The 17,758-nt window shown below is 38.8% G+C and overlaps 1 protein-coding gene and 1 long non-coding RNA gene across 3 annotated transcripts; one reads left to right on the top strand and one right to left on the bottom strand.

Moving 5' to 3' along the window:
* Positions 1-682: 682 nt before the first annotated feature.
* LOC144457137 (uncharacterized) lies at positions 683-2,758 on the bottom strand. The gene is made up of 2 exons (XR_013486495.1): positions 2,667-2,758; positions 683-2,539 (listed from the first exon to the last, which is right to left on the bottom strand). It is a non-coding gene; the product is annotated as an uncharacterized LOC144457137 (long non-coding RNA).
* Positions 2,759-2,815: 57 nt separating this feature from the next.
* On the top strand, positions 2,816-17,489 carry CBLL1 (Cbl proto-oncogene like 1). Of its 2 annotated transcripts, none has more exons than XM_020984594.2 (6): positions 2,816-2,920; positions 6,965-7,132; positions 10,008-10,105; positions 10,688-10,771; positions 12,432-12,505; positions 13,909-17,489. In XM_020984594.2, exons 1-6 carry the CDS (start codon positions 2,908-2,910, stop codon positions 14,942-14,944), a joined length of 1,473 nt encoding a protein of 490 aa, XP_020840253.1. In that variant the 5' UTR covers positions 2,816-2,907; the 3' UTR covers positions 14,945-17,489. The 2 variants fall into 2 exon arrangements, with proteins under 2 accessions (XP_020840253.1, XP_020840252.1); XM_020984593.2 differs by having other exon boundaries at positions 10,005-10,105.
* Positions 17,490-17,758: the final 269 nt, after the last annotated feature.

The following is a 17,758-nucleotide window of genomic DNA, read 5'->3' as shown; positions in this document are numbered from 1 at the left end:
ATATTTTGTGAAAAGAGCAAAGGGATAGAAGTACATGGAAGTAATATACATGACAAGATGAACTTTTCACAGAATTAAACTTAATGAAATGAGGAAAGGAAGTCCATCTTGAAATAAATGCCTTTTTGAAGACTGAGGCTTTCATAACAGTGAACTTCAGAAAAACCTGGAAGGACTTATACGAACTTATGCTGAGTGAAATGAGCAGAATCAGAGAGAACCAGGAGAACACTGTACATAGCAACAGACACACTGTGCGATGACTGACCGATAGACTTAGCTCTTCTCAGCAGTACAAGGATCTAAGACAACTCCAAGAGACTCATGATGGAAAATGCTATCCACATCCAGAGAAAAAACTTTGGAGTCTGAATGCAAATGGAAGCATACTATTTGCTCCTTTTCTTTTGTTGTTTTGTTTTATTTCTTCTTTCTGGTGGTTCCTCTCATTAGTTCTAATTCTTCTTTACATCATAACACGTTTAAGATGACTGTATAAGTAGAGCCTATATCAGACTGCATGCCATCTTGGGGAGGGGGGAGGAAAGGGAGGGGGAGAAAATTTAAAACTCAAAATCTTATGAAAGTGAATGTTGAAAACTAAAAATAAATAAATTGATTATGCTAAAAAAAAAGCCATGATTCAAAAATATCTTGACAGGCTAGAACACTGAACCAAATCTAATAAGATAAGGTTTAATGGGAATCCAATCCAATCCACATTTATTAAGCACTTACTTCAAATCAGGCACATTGCTAAGAGCTGGGGACACAATAATTTAATAAAAAAAATCCCTGCCCTCAAGGAGCTCACAATCCAATGAGGGAAAACAATAGGGAGAAAGAGGCAATAAAGGGGGTGGAGGTGAGAGACCAAGGTGGTACCCAGGTTCAGGAGTATCTTATTCCCTGGAATTGAAACCAGGGAGAACAGCAGATGCAAAGTTGAGTGTACAAAAGTCCAATAATAACTTTGAAGTTTTACTCTTTAGTTAGTATAAAATCTTACATTTGGGTTCAGTGGATAAAGCACTAGTTTTGGAGTCAGAGAGATCAAATTCCACCTATGTGACCTTCCCACAAATCATGTAATCTATATCGGTTTCCTCATTTGTAAAATGAAGAGGATCAGAGATCATCTCTAGCAGGGGTGGGGAACTAAACTGTTCTTGGATTCAGTCAAGGGGCTGCACTTGAGGACCTAGAGGGCCACACGTGGCCTGGAGGCCAAAGGCTCCCCACCCCTGATCTTTACAATTCTTTTTAATCGATTGATCCCACAATCCTTTCCTATCATGTTCAGAAAAGGCAGAAACTGGCCATTAAAATGTTTAGGTACATGTCTATTGTAAATGTAAGGGGAAAAAAAATTACCTGGAAGGAGTTGGATTTGAGCTAAGTTAGCATTGTGTGCGTACTCTTCTACGTTTGGACTTTGATTCCTGATTTTTCACTGTTAACAAATTTGTGTAGTCAAATAGATTATCACCACCTACAATAATGCTATACACAAATATTTGAGTGTTGTTTGTCTACATACACCCCTCCCTCCATCTAAGCTTGCTTACACATTTTTAAAGAAAGAACTTGGAAGACGTAAGGTCTAAAAGCCCGGGGATCTAGTTCACTGTTTTAAGACCGATAAAACAGATCTTTTGGCTGAGACTGGTAATCACCACACAGTCCACAGAAGCCAAGAATTTTGGCTATTGCTATTATTGTAATTTTACTGTACAGTTAACTAATAATCCTTCCTATAGGAGGTAGAATCTTAGAAGGGACTTAAAGGGAGCCAGCGAGCTCATTAATCAGAGTAGAAGCATGGGGGACACAGCCGGAGAAAATGCCCAGAGCCAAGAGATGCAGTGTCTTGTTCGAAGATACAAAATAGGTGCAAAATAATTATTTTGTGGGATGCTTACAGGACGTCTGTAGATTGTAAAGCACTTAAGCACGCTCAGGTTAAGGCACTGGGGGGGGCGGTGCTTATACCTACGCACTCCAAATTCTCTTAGTCCTGGCCCGAAGCAAATTCCTTTGGGGACCTCAAACGCCTTCCTCAGCACCTTCTCCAGAAACAAAAAAAGGCCAAAAACCAAAACAACACAAAGAACACCCCAAACTCAAGTACATAAACTTCTTTTTAAAACTTCCGTAAGGTTGAGGGATGGGGGGCGGGCACGGTCTCCTCCGCGCACGGCTCGGTAGCCCCACAAACCTAGTCAAAAACAAAACACACAGGTCCTAGCTCCCCGCCCCGAACTCTGCACGCTGCCTCCGGGACCCTCGGGACAGCCGGCAGTCCAGCCACGCCTTCCCAAGGCTCCTGTTCGAGCTTTCCGCCGCCAGCAGGGAGGAACGCCGAGAGCTCAGGAACCCCAACGGCTGGGCCTGCGCACGGAGAACAACCACTCTCTGGAGGAAAGTGTGGGTGGGAAAGAAGGCTGGAGACCCGGGGGGGAGGAGAAGGAGGGTGTTGTCCAGCCAAACTACAAGTCCCAGGAGGCCAGGCATCGCGAGGTCGGAGGAGCCGCGGAGCCTGTCGGAAGTTGAAGTACGTCGACAAGGACCTACCGCCCCCCCAACCCCCGCCCATTCCCATCCGCTCTCTCCCGCCAAAGGGAGAAGCGGTTTGACCTCTGAGGGATGGGCCTTTCTTCCTGTACCTAGGGGATCGCCCCGGTGACCCTCTCTACCATGAAACCGTCTTCGTGCGCTCCCATTTTCCTTCTCTTTTCTCCTTCGTCCCATTCCAAACTGCCCAGAACTTTCTCCTTCCCCAGACCCCGGCAAAAGGTACCCTCATCTCATTTCCGCTGACTGAGCTCGCTCGGGTCGTCGCGCACGCGCCCGTGGCTATTCGGGCGACGCTGACTTCCGCTCCCAGAGTGCACCTCGAGCCGAATCATGGACCACACTGGTAAGGAGGTGGAGGGGGGGGTCTCGTTTACATGGACCCCTCGGCTGGCCCGAGACCCGCAGTCGCCCGGCTGGCGTAGCGGAACCGGGCTTGTCCTGAGGGGATGGGTTCCAGTGGCGAGGGAGGACTTCTACACACTCCCCTTCCCTTCCTTCCTCTTTCCCGGCAGTGCTCGGCTGGGGCCTGATATCTCTCGGCCTTCACCCCTCCCTTCACACCCCCCACACTCCCCCCACGCTGCAGCCTCGGCGCCGTCTCGGTCCAGAGGGGGACCCCGGGGCTGCGTAGGGGGCTCTGGCTTTTCCCCGAGGCCTCCTTCCCCCTCTCTGCGCTCCTTTATGCTATCCTCGGCGTTTCGCGGCTTGTGCCGGCCGGGACTATTTTCCGGTCGGTTTAGCGCTTTGGGGAAAGAAGGGGACCTGGGGACCTTGGGGAGCTCGATCCTGGCTTTGTGGAGTTGAGAGACCAAGCTAGACGTCCCTGCAGTTTCCTCCTCCCTTGCAGCCGCGGGCGGATGCTTCGGTTGTCCTAAAGCTTCGTTGTTGTCGGTCCCCTGTGTGTTGTAGATAGGGCGAAGGAGCCGGATATGATCTCAAGTTCCACTTTAGCGCAGTCTTTGTATGAAGTCCAAACCGTACCCCACCATTGCTCTCCTTTCTTTTCACCGGACCTTGTCATTTGGGTCTTTTGTGTTTGGGAGCGTAAAACCAAGGGAGTTCCTCATTTTTGAGTCAGCTTATCAACAAGTCCTCTCTCTCTCTCTCTCTCTCTCTCTCTCTCTCTCTCTTCTCTCTCTCTCTCTCTCTCTCTCTCTCTCCCTCCCTCTCTCTCTCTCCCTCTCTCCCTCCCTCTCTCCCTCTCTCCCTCTCTCCCTCTCCCCAGTCTGGGCCACTTTGTTAACCAAGGTTTTTTGTCGCTTTGTAAGCACTGCTTGTAGGATGTCCGTAGTCCATAAAGTAAAATCTTGTGTACCTAGCACTTGTTATTAGGTCGTGTTGGTCTTTTCATGATCCCATGGACCACAGCACGTCAATACTGTGCAAACCACAAAACTGGGATTTTCTTGGCAAAGATTGTAGAGTGGTTTGCCATTTCCCCAGTGGATTAAAGCAAACTGAGGTTAAGTGTTTTGCCCAGCGTCACACAGCTAGCTATCTGAGGCCGAATTTGAACTCAGGGCTTCCTTGCTCCGGGCCCATCTTTCTATCCACGGAGCCACCTATCTGCCTCCACTACTTAAGTATTGATAAAAACGTAATCTTTGACTTTAAAAGAGAGAAGTGGCCTCCCCCCCCCCCCCGAAAAAGAGTAGCAGAATATTTACATTTGAATCGGAAGTGAGACATATTTATTTGGAGGCTTGTATGTGTTTTAGGTGATCCTAGTATTTTTAAATTGAACCTGAGAAAAATTATAGGACAGCCAAGGCTTGTTTTCTTATTGCAAGTTCTGCGCTCCTTGTCAGAGTATTTAAAAGGAAACTTCGTGCTTACAGTGCATTAGAATGTGAGCTCCTTGAGGGCAGAGACCCTGGGTTGGTTTTTGGTTTTGTTTTTTATGTCCCTCACTTAGCACATGTGCCTGGTACATAGTAAGCATTTCATAAATGCTTGTTGATTTACAGTAAAAAATGTACCTTATTTGTAGTGTACTCTAGTTTTAGAAAACATGGGTAATTATACTGTCAAATAAACAGGTTTTGTTTGAGCGCCAAGCACAGGCATAGTACAACTTAAGACACAGAAGGGCAGTTGAGTAAAGAACAACAGACGTTACTAGTTGCTGCTGTAACCCCAGACCAGAGAACTTTTTCGGTTGTGTAGTGTACAAAGACATACTAGTTCAGGCTTTTTTGCTTCATACAAAACTAAAACTGGGCAGTATTCAACTGAGATATGAAGAGGAAACAGTAATACATGCTATTATTAGAAAACAAATTTTGAACTTCTGGGAAAGTTAGAAGTGAGGTTTTAAGAATGTAAGAACCAAACTGAAAAGTTAGTGGCCAACAATTCTCTTTACCTGGCTTTTGACTCTTGTGGAAGTTTTTAAATGCCTTCACTAGGAAGAGTAGCAAAAATGAAAGTAAAAGTGAAATAAGTTGACTTGGTTGAACTTTTAGTGAAAGGTGTTAGGGAAATAGGCAGACACTTTTGGCCATTAGCGATTTTTTGATGTGTTTGATATTTTTTCTCTTACCCTTGTTACCCCTGTCACCCTTGTTATTTCTTGTCCCCACATTATATTAAAACCATGGCTTGTTAAGGAATGGTTGTTATAAAATAATGCTAAGAAACTGGGAATGAAAAATAATTTTGCATTATTTTGTTGCCGTTTTACCTCTTGGAATTCCTACCATGAACCTTTCCTGATCTTCCCAATTGTTAACGCTTCCCTTCTACCCAAAATTACTTTGTATTTATTTATCTATGTATGTTATAAATGGTGTATAATAAAAAACATATTAATAAATACCTGTGGATTGATTATTGATTAATATTGTTCCCCTTGTTCCCTTCCCATGAAGGCAGGGACTTTTCATTTATTTTTGGTTTTGTATACATAGTCCCTAGCTTATAGCAGGCATTTAATAAATGCTTCTTGAAGATCGTTGTTTAAGGTTCAGTTTTGAATCATATAATCATAGATTCCTGTTGATGAGAAGAGTGAGTTAGTTGTAGGATTGAGCATGAGCCTTTAATTGTAAGAAACCTAGAAATATGGTCCAACTTAATACCTTCAAGGAAGCTTTACCTAATTCTATTCTGAACAGTTCTAGTTAGCTGTCCTAAAAATCTTTACACAGCACAATAACTTACTGAAGTTCTTAACAAAAGTAACTGGAAAAAAATTTTGATTAACTTTAATTTGGCTTAGATTTATAAGTAAAAAATAACATCTTTTTCTATAATTGGAAAGTGGCTCCTCAGCCTTTAGAAGTGCATATCTCTCTACTCATGCAATCCGGATTATGTGTTTTGGAGGTAGGCACTTTGTTCTATTTTACTATTAGTAGTGAGCTTTACTGGTAACTGAGTAAGTGATTTATGGGGCCTGGGAAGCAAGCGTGTTTTAGTCTGACTTAGACTTATTTGACCTCATAGCAGCATTGTACTTCTCTTAACCTACTTTTTTGGGTGGGAAAAAAGTACTGCTTAACAGTAGCTCTGAGCTATGGTATGGGTCTAGGAATGCCTAATATCTGATAGATTATTTCTTCTTTCACCCTTTTGTACCACAGGAATATGGCTTTCAGTTACTCTACTATTTATGTATATTTTAAAGGAGAAAAGTATGTGTTTTGTGTTACACCTCCTTTTAATAAAATGTCTGCATATGAAAATAATTTATTTTGTATCCACATCCCTTTAAAAAATCTTGTTTTATTCACTTTAATAAATATATGAGTCACTTTGCCATATTCATAGACCTGTGCTAGGAAAAATATTTATTTTATACTTTGAAAGATCCAGGATTTCATTTGTGTGGGAGAGGGGGTCAGTGCTACCCATATAGATAGCAGCAACTTAATAGACAGTCTTCGTGAGTTGCTATGGCCAAAGAATTTCATCACCTAATGGCTACATTTATCCAGGAACAAATGTTTACAAACCTTGTGAGGCTGGTCCTCAAATGACAGCCTATCAGAGGGTTTATCTTTGAAGTCTTTCCAACTTGGTGTAGGACCTTTCCGTATTTATATTCCACTGGGGTAGCCTTAGAAAACCCAGTATCATCTCTGCGTCATGATAAGTGAGGGGTGAGAATTTAGTGGAAGCTAGAAAAGATAGAAAAAATTTTAATTAAGACATGATCTCTTCTCTCATGGAACTAACAGATTGATGAGGAATGGTCATGACAATGTTCAGGCATCTCATATCAGCAAAAATACTATGGGTTTGTTGCAATTAAATATGTGGTTGTGGTACTTAAAATCAGGCCATCTGACATTAAAGCATGGTGGTATTTGGTAGGTTACTTCAGACCTTTGGCAGAATGTTTTAAGAGACAAAACTGAAAGAAGTAACTTTTATTTCAATATAGACAATGATTTGCAAGGCACTAATAGTTCTGGATCGTTGGGTGGCCTTGATGTTCGAAGACGAATCCCTATAAAACTAATCTCCAAACAGACAAACAAAGCCAAACCTGCTCCTCGAACTACAAGGACTATGAACAGGATGCCTTCTAAGACACAGCCTGGGGATGAAGGTAATAGATTTGAAATAGCTGTTTGTCATGTTACTGTCTCTGTCTAGTAACATCCTGTCTATATACCTGTACTAATTCCCACACTGCAGCCCGCACAATTTTAATCTTTTACGTTGCCTTCTTTCTTTTATTCATATACCACTTTAGCATTCTTTCCAATTCTAATTTTTTTTCTTTTCTACTTTGCCTTTTAATGTTTGTGTATGTTGAAGTTTTAAAAAAAATCACGAATCCATATTAAGAATTTTTCCGTACTCTCAACTCTTACCAAATATCTCTGGTCAGCTAGGAGTTTTAAATCTACTTTTCACTCTAAACACTCAAAGATACTGACCTCCTAGCCTGAGATGCAGTCTTCCCCTAATGATATGTAGGATTCCCCTTGGAAAGGAGTTGATTTGATCAGGCAACTCCCAGATGAGAAAACATGGTTTTGCAATGATGTTACAGTTACACAAAGGATAATAGTAGAAGTACGGCCTGAAATGTTTTTGCTGTTGACTGGTTCAGAAATTACTGTGTTTCACCATGTAGTTGTTTTTTTCCAGTCCAAAAATTGGTTTATAACCTTTTGTTGTGTAATCGTCAAATGGTATAATTGTTTGTCACACTGCCTAAAAGGTAAACAGAGCAGCAATGTATTCACCAGTCACATATGGATGTGCATTTATCTCTTGAGCTTTGCAAGCCTCGAGCCTAGAATTATCAGAGCGCATGTGCATTGTCAGTAAATTTCTGATACCGTGGGTTTGTTTAGAGTGCTTCAGTACTAAAGGTATTGTCACTCAACTCAATGAAGAGCTGTGGCCTAAAGGGGAGCGGGTAGACTGGCAAAAGCTGCCACGAATAAGTCAAGTGATATGATAAGACTTGCATCTTCCCCAGCTAGCTAAACAGTACAGTTTGTCTGCCAGTGATACAATTTAGTAATAAATGATTTTTTAATTAATACCAGCACAAAATTTTTTTTAAAGCTTCACATAATGGTTGCAGCATATTTTGGGGGCAATATTGGCATAAAATCTGTGACACTATGCGGTGAAATACAGTAGTTGGTTTTGAAAGTACTCAATGCCTTCCAACCCTCTTGTTGTAAGTAAGGTATAGTTGGTGTGAAACCTATAAATGAGATAATGTAGTAGATTAGGGAAAGTTTCCAAGAGACTACCACTTGATCACATTTGTTAAAGATTGCTCCAACTTTGTACTCTACTGTATTTGTTCCTTGTTAAATGCTAGGTAGTTAAATTTGAGTACTTAAGAGTGGTTCCTTTATGCTACCTTTAGAAAGTTCTCTCAACACCACTTTTTCCTTGCTTATTATTTTTATTATCGTAGGCTATTTAGGCCAGTCTCGAAACTGACTTTGAAATGTATATATACTGTGGCTGCTCTACTTCTAGTTACTATTTGAGAAGGCATGACAGAAATCTTCTCTTAACTTTGCTTTCTGAAATTGAAGTGAATTCTAAGTAGAATCAGTAGTGTCACATCAATTACCTGTGTACTTTTAAATGAGGTGAGATGATAAAGATTGGTATTTTAACCAGGCTCTGCAAATTGATTCCCCTTGTCCTTGATATTTCTCCAAAGTTGTTGTCCTATATTGAGTTACTGTGTATGTGGCACCAAATTGCTCTTGACTATGGAAAAGATACATTTTCCTTGTGGTAAATGAACATTTGTTAAGTACTTGCTATGTGCAAAGATGGTCCCTGCCCTCAAGGAACTTAGAATCTAATAGGGGAAGACTACATACAAAAGGAAACTGAAAAGAGGAAGGGGCCTATATTGGGCCTAAAATGTGTGGGTGGTGGGAAATGGGGAGAAGACTATACTGAGCCCACTCTAAGTAGATGCTGGAGCTCATGGCCCTGCCCTTCAGTCATAGGATCCAATTAGAGGGTACTGATGAGATGTGAATACCAGGTAGATTCAATCTTACCTGAAATTTCCTAATGATGAGTTTCTTTGGGAAGGGAGGGCATGCTGGAGAAATCCAGAGAAGTCCAAAAGCCCTGGTGCTGGTGGTAACTCATCTATAACTTAGAGTCTGTAAAATTGAATCAGACACTTGAGAGATTAAGTGACTTGCCCTGGTTATGCAGGTAATTCTTGGGCCTAAATCTTCTGATTCCAAGAGCAACTCTTTAGTCATTACACCTTGCTGGCTCCTCTGTTATCTTATAGAGGTTATAATTTTTTTAAAAATGGTGACATTTGAATTTTTCTATTAAGCCTATTATTATTTTCATTTTAGAAATGAAAAGCGGAAGAACCTTTTTCATTTAATGATTGTGTCTTGGAACTTACTCAGGAATGGAAGAATTCCTGAAAAATGTCTTCATGTATTCATTAAAAAAACAAAATAAAATCTTAGCTTTCCCTTTTGCAAAACAGATTGTGTTCTGAGACAGTAACTTTTGTAAATGGCCTACAAATATGATAATGAATATTGTAAAACTAAAGTATAATGAGAATGATAGGACCAGACCTGTGATTTCATTGGTGTAGAGATTCCTTATGAAGAAAAACTCACTTGATCAATGCAGATTGGCATCTTCTCTGCAACTCATAGTCTTAGAAAGTGGCCTGGGATATAGAGAGGTTAAATGACTTAATTACCTAGGGACACCTTTATCAGTATGTGTCAGATACTGAGATTGCCTTGGGGCTGGTTCTTTAACCACTATACCAGATTTTCACAAATGAGGTTTTACTTCACGTTTTCCCTAAATGTGTTTTTTCTATTCGAAGTGTGTGTTACAAATGAAATGAAAAGATTTGGCCAGTTGTTTGCTAGGTGCGCACTTCAGCAGTGACTTAGTTTGGTTTGAAAAGTTTGTAGGTAATACCTGCTTTTTCTCCTCAGAAGGATTTGATTATAATGAAGAAGAACGGTATGAGTGTAAAGGGGGTGACCTGTTTGGAAATCAACGAAGGTTTCCTGGACACATTTTTTGGGACTTTCAGGTATAACTACTTATGTGTATGTTGGTAGATGTGTACATATTTTTTGTTCCATGCCTGTGATTCATAATCTGTAGGGAATTAGGTGTTAGAATCACTCCATTTGATTCCAGTGAACAGGTTTGTCTCTAATTTATAGTCCAAGTGTTACCTAAGTCACTGAGAGGTTAAGTAACTTGTCCATAGTCAGATGGTTAAATATTTATCCAAGGCAGGACTTAGCTGGCTGAGTCTTTTGAGTCCAAGAGTGGTCCTCTATCCACTGTGTTATGCTTTAATAAATGTAATTTAAAATATTGTGAAGAACAGAATCATTATTCTGGGGATATATGACATATTTATTATATTTCTGCTATGTGTAATGCACTGTACTAGGTGCTAGGTAAGACAAAAAGAAAGATAAAATATGGTCCCTGCACAGTTATTTCACAAAAAAATTCATTTTATTGGCTATCATGACATTCATATAAATTAATTTTTAAATTAGCATTTTTAAAATAGACCCTAGCATACTAAGTATTTACTGTCAATGACACTATTAATCTAGTTTAAGAAGGCAATCTAATAATAATGTCATTTCAACAGATAAACATCTTAGGTGAAAAGGATGATACTCCAGTCCATTTCTGTGATAAATGTGGATTGCCTATTAAAATTTATGGTCGCATGGTAAGTGTTATTAAATTAAATGGGTTACCTGACATGTATCATCTCTGTCCTATACTAACTATACAGTTTCTGTCCTTCCCTATGTGAGGAGACATAGAATTTTTCTAGGGGAGGCTTTCTTAACCATTAGGCACATGGTTCTTTCTCCCATACCTATAAACATTCAGCAGGATGTCTTGTCCTTCCTGTGGAGACACATTTTGTTTATGACTTAAACCATTTCAGTCATAAATTTACATTTGTTATTGATTCCCCTACCAAAGACTTTATCCCAGGAAAGCCCATCACATGGGACGTGGAGTTTCCACCAAACTAGGGGACACTTGATCCTGTGTTAAAACCAATCTTAATTTTGGTGGCTCTTTCCCTATTTTCACTAAACCTAGTAGAAACTTACTTCTCTTTTTGAACATAAGCTGCTATAAGATGCCACACAGATGAAGTCTTGAACCGTGTTAGTGATGTTTTATTCTTTGCAGTTCAGTGCTTAGTTCACTATGTTTCACAGAGAGGGAGTGATCCTAGATTTAGGCTTAGGTTCCTTATGTTGCCTTTAAAATTTTGCAATTATCTTAGCCACAATAATGATCTGCATTATGATTGACATAAAACATACATGTTACTTTTACCTTCTAATTTCCTATAAGGTAATGCACATGAGTGTTTTTTTCATTATTAGTTAATGATGGTATCATATGCATCTCTGTCATTGAAGCTAATTATGATTTTTGTTAGTGACCACCAGAATCCCTTTGACATCTCCTCCTGGTTCCCACTTCCTTTTCATTCAGCAAAATGTGAAGTGTCTCACTTCTACAGTCCACTAGTTTAACTCATCTTCCTTCATTCCTTTTATCACTAATAATTCTTCTTGTTGTCTGTCCTCCTCCTTCCTCCCCATCCCCTGACCACTGCCTCTCCTTCTCTAGATTAATACATTGACTGGGAAATGGGTAGTTACTTTAGTTCTTTGCTCAGCTACTATACTATATTGAATTCATAGGATAGTTTTATAACAGCTGATTTGTTTGTTCCAGTTAAGTATACATAGACAATAGTCCCTTATTTTTGGAAGAGCAATATTATTCCCTCCTGGTGTTGCAAAGCAACTAACATACTTTGTAACAGAGTATAAGATTCCTGTTATTGAAGTCCAGTTTATAATCTAATGGATAAAAAGATTGTCTTGATTTTTCAAGTGGTGAAATTTGAACACATTATTTCCCCTCTTCCTAAAATTTTCATCTAAAAAAAGATAATTTTAAATTAGTATTCTTAAATAGTTCAATAACTTTTAAAAATCTGTTTATGTTTTGCTATATGGTAAAGCAGAATAATGAATAATAAATATAGAAAAGTCAGAGAACATGATAATGTATGAGTTGCTATGTGACCTCAGTTAGTGATCACTACATTTTGTTGTGAGATAAATGAGAAGAATATATTGAAAATAATTTGAAATTTTTGGGAAACATGATGTATATTAAATAGATTTAATTAAATTATATATTGCTTTATAATATCTCTAGAGAAAACTGAGTATAGGAAAATGAAGCTATAAGAGTTTCCATGTCTTTGGCATTTGATAAATGTTAATCTTTTTGTAGAAAAGTTATGAATTAATATAGGATGTTGACTATCACGATGTCTCTGTTTACAGATCCCATGCAAGCATGTTTTTTGCTATGACTGTGCTATTTTGCATGAGAAAAAGGCAGATAAGATGTGCCCAGGGTAAGAGCATTAAATTCTTAAAAAGGAATGTTTGTGTGCTCTAGCGATTGTGTTCGAGTTGAAGTGCATTGTGTATTTGCCTTGAGGTTCTGTCAATAAGCTCTCTTACAAAAGTTGCTAATAGGTGCTAGATTCTGTTAAACCTAAGGTGTCAAACCACTTTTGGTGCTGATGGGAGCCTGTACTACCTTTTAAACCCTGGGTCAGATTGGGAAAGAAGATTCTGGCATATGGATTGATTCCCTGGTTATGATCTCTGGATAGATGTTAGTGGTTCCAGAACAGATTTATTAGTACAAACTGGAATACCTAGAAAAGTCTACCTCTCTGTGCCTGATCTTAGTTGAGAGAGAGAAGATCTTCTGCTTTCTGGGAGAAAGGTCTTATTTGTTACCAGCCCACTTACAGCTGACAGACACTTCTGTTTTCATTCTTTCAATTATCCACTCCCTTTGAGGTTAGCCTGTTAGTTATTGATGGTAATATCTGGTGGGATTTTGGAGAATACGAGTACTTAGAATTAATAATGTCATAATTGTAAGAGTTGTGTCCTGTCTTTTGTCAGAAAATGACATCTATGCCCAGCTCCACTAACAGACCAAAAAAAAATAGAAATTTACAAAAATTAAAGACACAAGAACTCAAAATCCTGGAAGCCATTTGGTCTGTGGCATTTTATAGTATTATTGCCCAATAAAGGATATTCATAATAATGACCCTAAGTTAAGAAGAGATACGTTGTTTAAAAGTGTAACTTTTAGTAAACTTTTTATCTCAAATGATTAAGTAAAAAGTTGCTAGTTTTACTGTGCTAGTTTTACCGAGACTTCTGGGTACCTGAGGTTTGTTTTAAAATATGAATTTTGAAAGCTGTTGTTGATATTTCTTTGAGAAAAATATCATAAACGGAGTGGGATTTTCTCTTTGTCTATTTTTCAAAAATTCACCCACAAGTGCCTGACACATGATTGTTATTAAACTAACGAATTACTCCAGACTTGAGAATTTTAGCTTCTTGGGCACAAGTGCTAAATTCTCTAGTCTATCATTGCTAACATGTTATATGAATAGGGATATATAGAATACAAGATTCTTTTAGAAAATTCAGAATTTAGGAATTGGCTTTTGTAAGATTTTACAGATATTTTTAAAATATGGGTGGGATATATAATTTTATTGGCATGTATTTTGAGTTCAACCTGGAGTTAACAGCCTGCTGGGAAATAAAAGCTAGTAGAAGATAGGATTTAAGTGACAAACACTGTAATTTTCACATGTGAAATTGTGCTGAGTTTTACATATAACCTTGTTAACTTTTAGAGGTAGGATTTTGTTTGCTGTGTAAAATGGACTGTTTGGGGATTGTTGTTATCAGTTAACCAATGTATTTTCTTCTAATTTAGCTGTAATGATCCTGTGCAGCGAATTGAACAGTGTATGCGGGGTTCTCTCTTCATGTGTAGCATTGTTCAAGGGTGCAAAAGAACGTACTTGTCTCAAAGAGACTTACAGGCTCATATCAACCACCGTCATATGAGAGCTGCAAAACCTGTCACTCGCCCTCCAATTGAAAATGTTCATCCTCCTATTGCCCCACCACCAGCTGAAATTCCTGATCGTTTTATAATGCCTCCAGACAAGCACCATATGAGCCATATTCCACCAAAGCAGCACATCATGATGCCACCACCTCCTTTGCAGCATGTGCCACATGAGCATTATAATCAACCACATGAGGATATTCGAGCTCCTCCTGCGGAGTTGACAATGGCTCCACCTCCACCTCGTTCAGTCAGTCAGGAAACCTTTCGAATTTCAACAAGAAAACACAGCAATTTAATAACTGTCCCTATTCAGGATGATTCAAATTCAGGTGCTAGAGAACCACCACCTCCAGCCCCAGCACCTGCTCACCATCATCCTGAGTATCAGGGTCAACCAGTGGTTTCTCACCCTCATCATATTATGCCTCCACAGCAACATTATGCACCACCACCTCCTCCACCACCACCAATAAGCCATCCAATGCAGCATCCTCCCCAGGCAGCAGGTACTCCTCATATGGTTTATAGCCAAGCTCCTCCTCCACCAATGACCTCTGCTCCACCACCAATTACCCCACCCCCTGGACACATCATTGCCCAGATGCCACCATATATGAATCATCCTCCACCAGGACCTCCTCCTCCTCAACATGGTGGTCCCCCTGTAAATGCCCCCCCTCCTCACCACTATAATCCTAACTCTTTGCCACAGTTCACTGAAGATCAAGGAACTCTAAGCCCTCCATTCACACAGCCAGGGGGAATGAGTCCTGGTATATGGCCTGCACCAAGAGGGCCACCTCCGCCTCCAAGAATGCAGGGTCCACCCTCTCAAGCCCCACTTCCTGGACCACATCATCCCGATCAGACGAGATATAGGCCCTATTACCAATGATAGTAGTGTTTTGAACTGAAGATACAGTGAGGGTTGGGGGAGGGCAGGGGACTTTATGTATTTTGAGAGAGGAAAAGCACCTCTTACAGAGGTGGCTGTAAAACACTCTTAGGGTCTTGTATCTTAAAATGTTTTTAAGCCTTGACCTTAGGACTGACTTCAAGTATACTGTAGTGCAGATAAGTGGCTCAGTAGAGCACAACTATATTTTAACAACTTTGTGCCCCTAGTGTGGTAAATTGCCCCAGAGTTGATCATTTTGTAATATTATTTCCTGGAAAAAAAAATCAAACATTGTACCACTTTCAGAAATATTGCTTTTGTTAAATCTGATGTTTAGTTTTTCTTGTGATAAATTTTGTTAACCTGTGTAAAATAATTAAATTTCAATATGGTTGTAAAGATGCTATTTTTTATGTGAACTTGAGTGGAGTTGCATACTCTTTCTTAAAACCATATGTTTTGCCACTAATATTTTCCCAAAGGTTAAAATAAAATGCTACAAGTATACAAAATTTTCTAGAGTTTACTATAAGGCAGACAGTTAATGGTAAAGTACAATTCTTCCACATTCAAGGCACTGCACTGAAAGTCTTAGGCACGTTATGTTTTGCACTTCACTTAAATGCCTTTGATTTTTAGGCAACCTCAGGAGCACCAAATATATTGAAATTGCAGTACTATAATAACATCGGTTCATGTTAATGATGTTAAAATTCTTTACTTGTTCAAAAAGTCAGGCTAAAGTAAATTTTGTAGGCTCCAAGCTGGTGATGCCATTGCTCTTGCTTGTTTACTAACGGTTGGACTCACAGAGTGTACCACATTCATTAGTCTGATCTAAGATTATTTTATAGAAATTGTTTAAATGATAGCATTCAGTTGAAATATGTATGTCCTACTCTGGTTATTTGTCCTAAGATAAAGATTTAGACTACCAAAAACCCCTTTTTCCTAAGTAGAGATTAGTCTTGGGCTTGAGTGGTTTCTTGTTTATAGAGTTTCAAATTGGAGTTTAAATACTGTTTAAGGCATTTAAATAATATCAGTGAAGGAAATTATTCTGGAAATATAAACAAATATACTCAGGCTTATTTTATGTACTTTGTGATAGGGCTTCCCCCTCTAATTTGAACTGTGAAAGTACTAGTTTATGACTGATCGAGTCCTGATGGTAAAACAGTCTAACCTTAATTTTTAAAAAATTTAACATGGAGTTAGTGAGCTGTATTAAATTGCTTCATTCCCACATGTGGAAAGAGAAAGTGATAGTAAAGTTAGATGAATGTCCATACTTTATAACGTGCCTTTTTAAGAGTCAGTTTTTGCATTACAGGGTCTTGTTCACAGTCCAACTTAGATGATTAATTACTAGTTTAAACCTAACTTAAGTATGTATGAGTTAACATTCCTTAGGGTATAGTTGAATATCATAAGTAAATCATGTGGAGATTTGTTTCCCCCTTTACAGTGCTGTATAGTACAAACAAAATTTATGGTATGCGCAGATCATTCAGTAGATAGTTTGTAGTATATATATTTAGCACATACATCTTAGGATCTATCAGTTTGGTGGTTTTTTACTTTGTGGCGAAGTATGACCATCTTTAATGGGATTGCTTGGCCAGATAGTTGAAAAGGTGAAAAGCTCTTCTCACCTTGATAATTGGGTATAAAGGTATCCCCAAGCTTAGAGTTGAAGTTAGAGGTAATGCAAATGACCTTTATTTCATTTGCCTGAAATAGCTAATGCAAAAATTGAATCAGGTACAACTTAACCATTGAGAAAGTGTAATTTCATATTAGCAGTCAGACTCCAATGTTAATGTGATATTTCTAGTAAGAAAATGAGAAATTCTTGTTATTAGAAGTGTGAGGGTGAAGTAGTGCCAAGTTTTGGTGATGAATGCTTCTATCCTGTCCTGGTAGACAGTTGGACCTGAGCAAAATTCCCCTTTCCTTCCCCCACCCCTTTCCAGTTAAGGGCTGTTAAAACTATTACTTCTTCATGTTACAAGAAAAAAAAAATAGTTGAATTCACTTTTAAGTCTTATCAGTTTTCATGAAGATTTTTCTAATGTGGAATTTCCTAGAATTGATTTTGAAACTGTATTCAGTCTGAAACCACTTAGCCGACATATTGGGGACAAATTTAGTATCATGATAAATCCCACATATTGTAGAAGTAGGCTTTTTTTCCCCCCAGTGATAGCTTATTTGCAGTTAAATTTGGGGAATGTGTATATTTCTAATACAGGGAGCCATATCAAATGAATATGTTGCAGACAATTTTTAAATGATACTGGGCTTGAAGACAACTGGTTATTGTTTATTGGGTGGGTGGGTGAAAGTGTAACACAAAACCTTAGTACTTCTTTTTAAAAGATATAAAACATGTGAAACCCAGCTTTTATTTCAGGGAAGCCTTTGAAACTATGATGGACATTAAGTCTAAATGAAATGTATGTATGTTTCATTATATTGCTCTTAAGACTACTGAGGTGGCAGTTTAATTCTTAAAAACAATAAAATGGAAGCATAAATACTTACTTTGCCTAGATGCGTTTTTGCCAAATAGTGATATGCTTGGGACAACTTAGAATTTTCTTATTTACGTTGAACTTAACTTTCTGAGGCCAAATTTATATTTCTTTGAATCTGAAAGGTAGCAACTCAGTTATTATCAATAACTTGTGTTGATGTATATATTCAAAACATAGGGTTTTTTTGGGGGAAATTAACAGCATAAGATGCCTTATTTTTAAAACTCATTTTGTCATTAAAATACCCCACAAATCTTGCACAAAATCATTA

This window comes from Phascolarctos cinereus, unplaced genomic scaffold (assembly GCF_003287225.1).
Source record: "Phascolarctos cinereus isolate Bilbo 61053 unplaced genomic scaffold, phaCin_HiC Scaffold_1;HRSCAF=81, whole genome shotgun sequence".
Taxonomy (NCBI): Eukaryota; Metazoa; Chordata; class Mammalia; order Diprotodontia; family Phascolarctidae; genus Phascolarctos; species Phascolarctos cinereus.
Note: the sequence above shows the minus strand (reverse complement) of the source record. Positions and strands in the feature narration are given on the sequence as shown.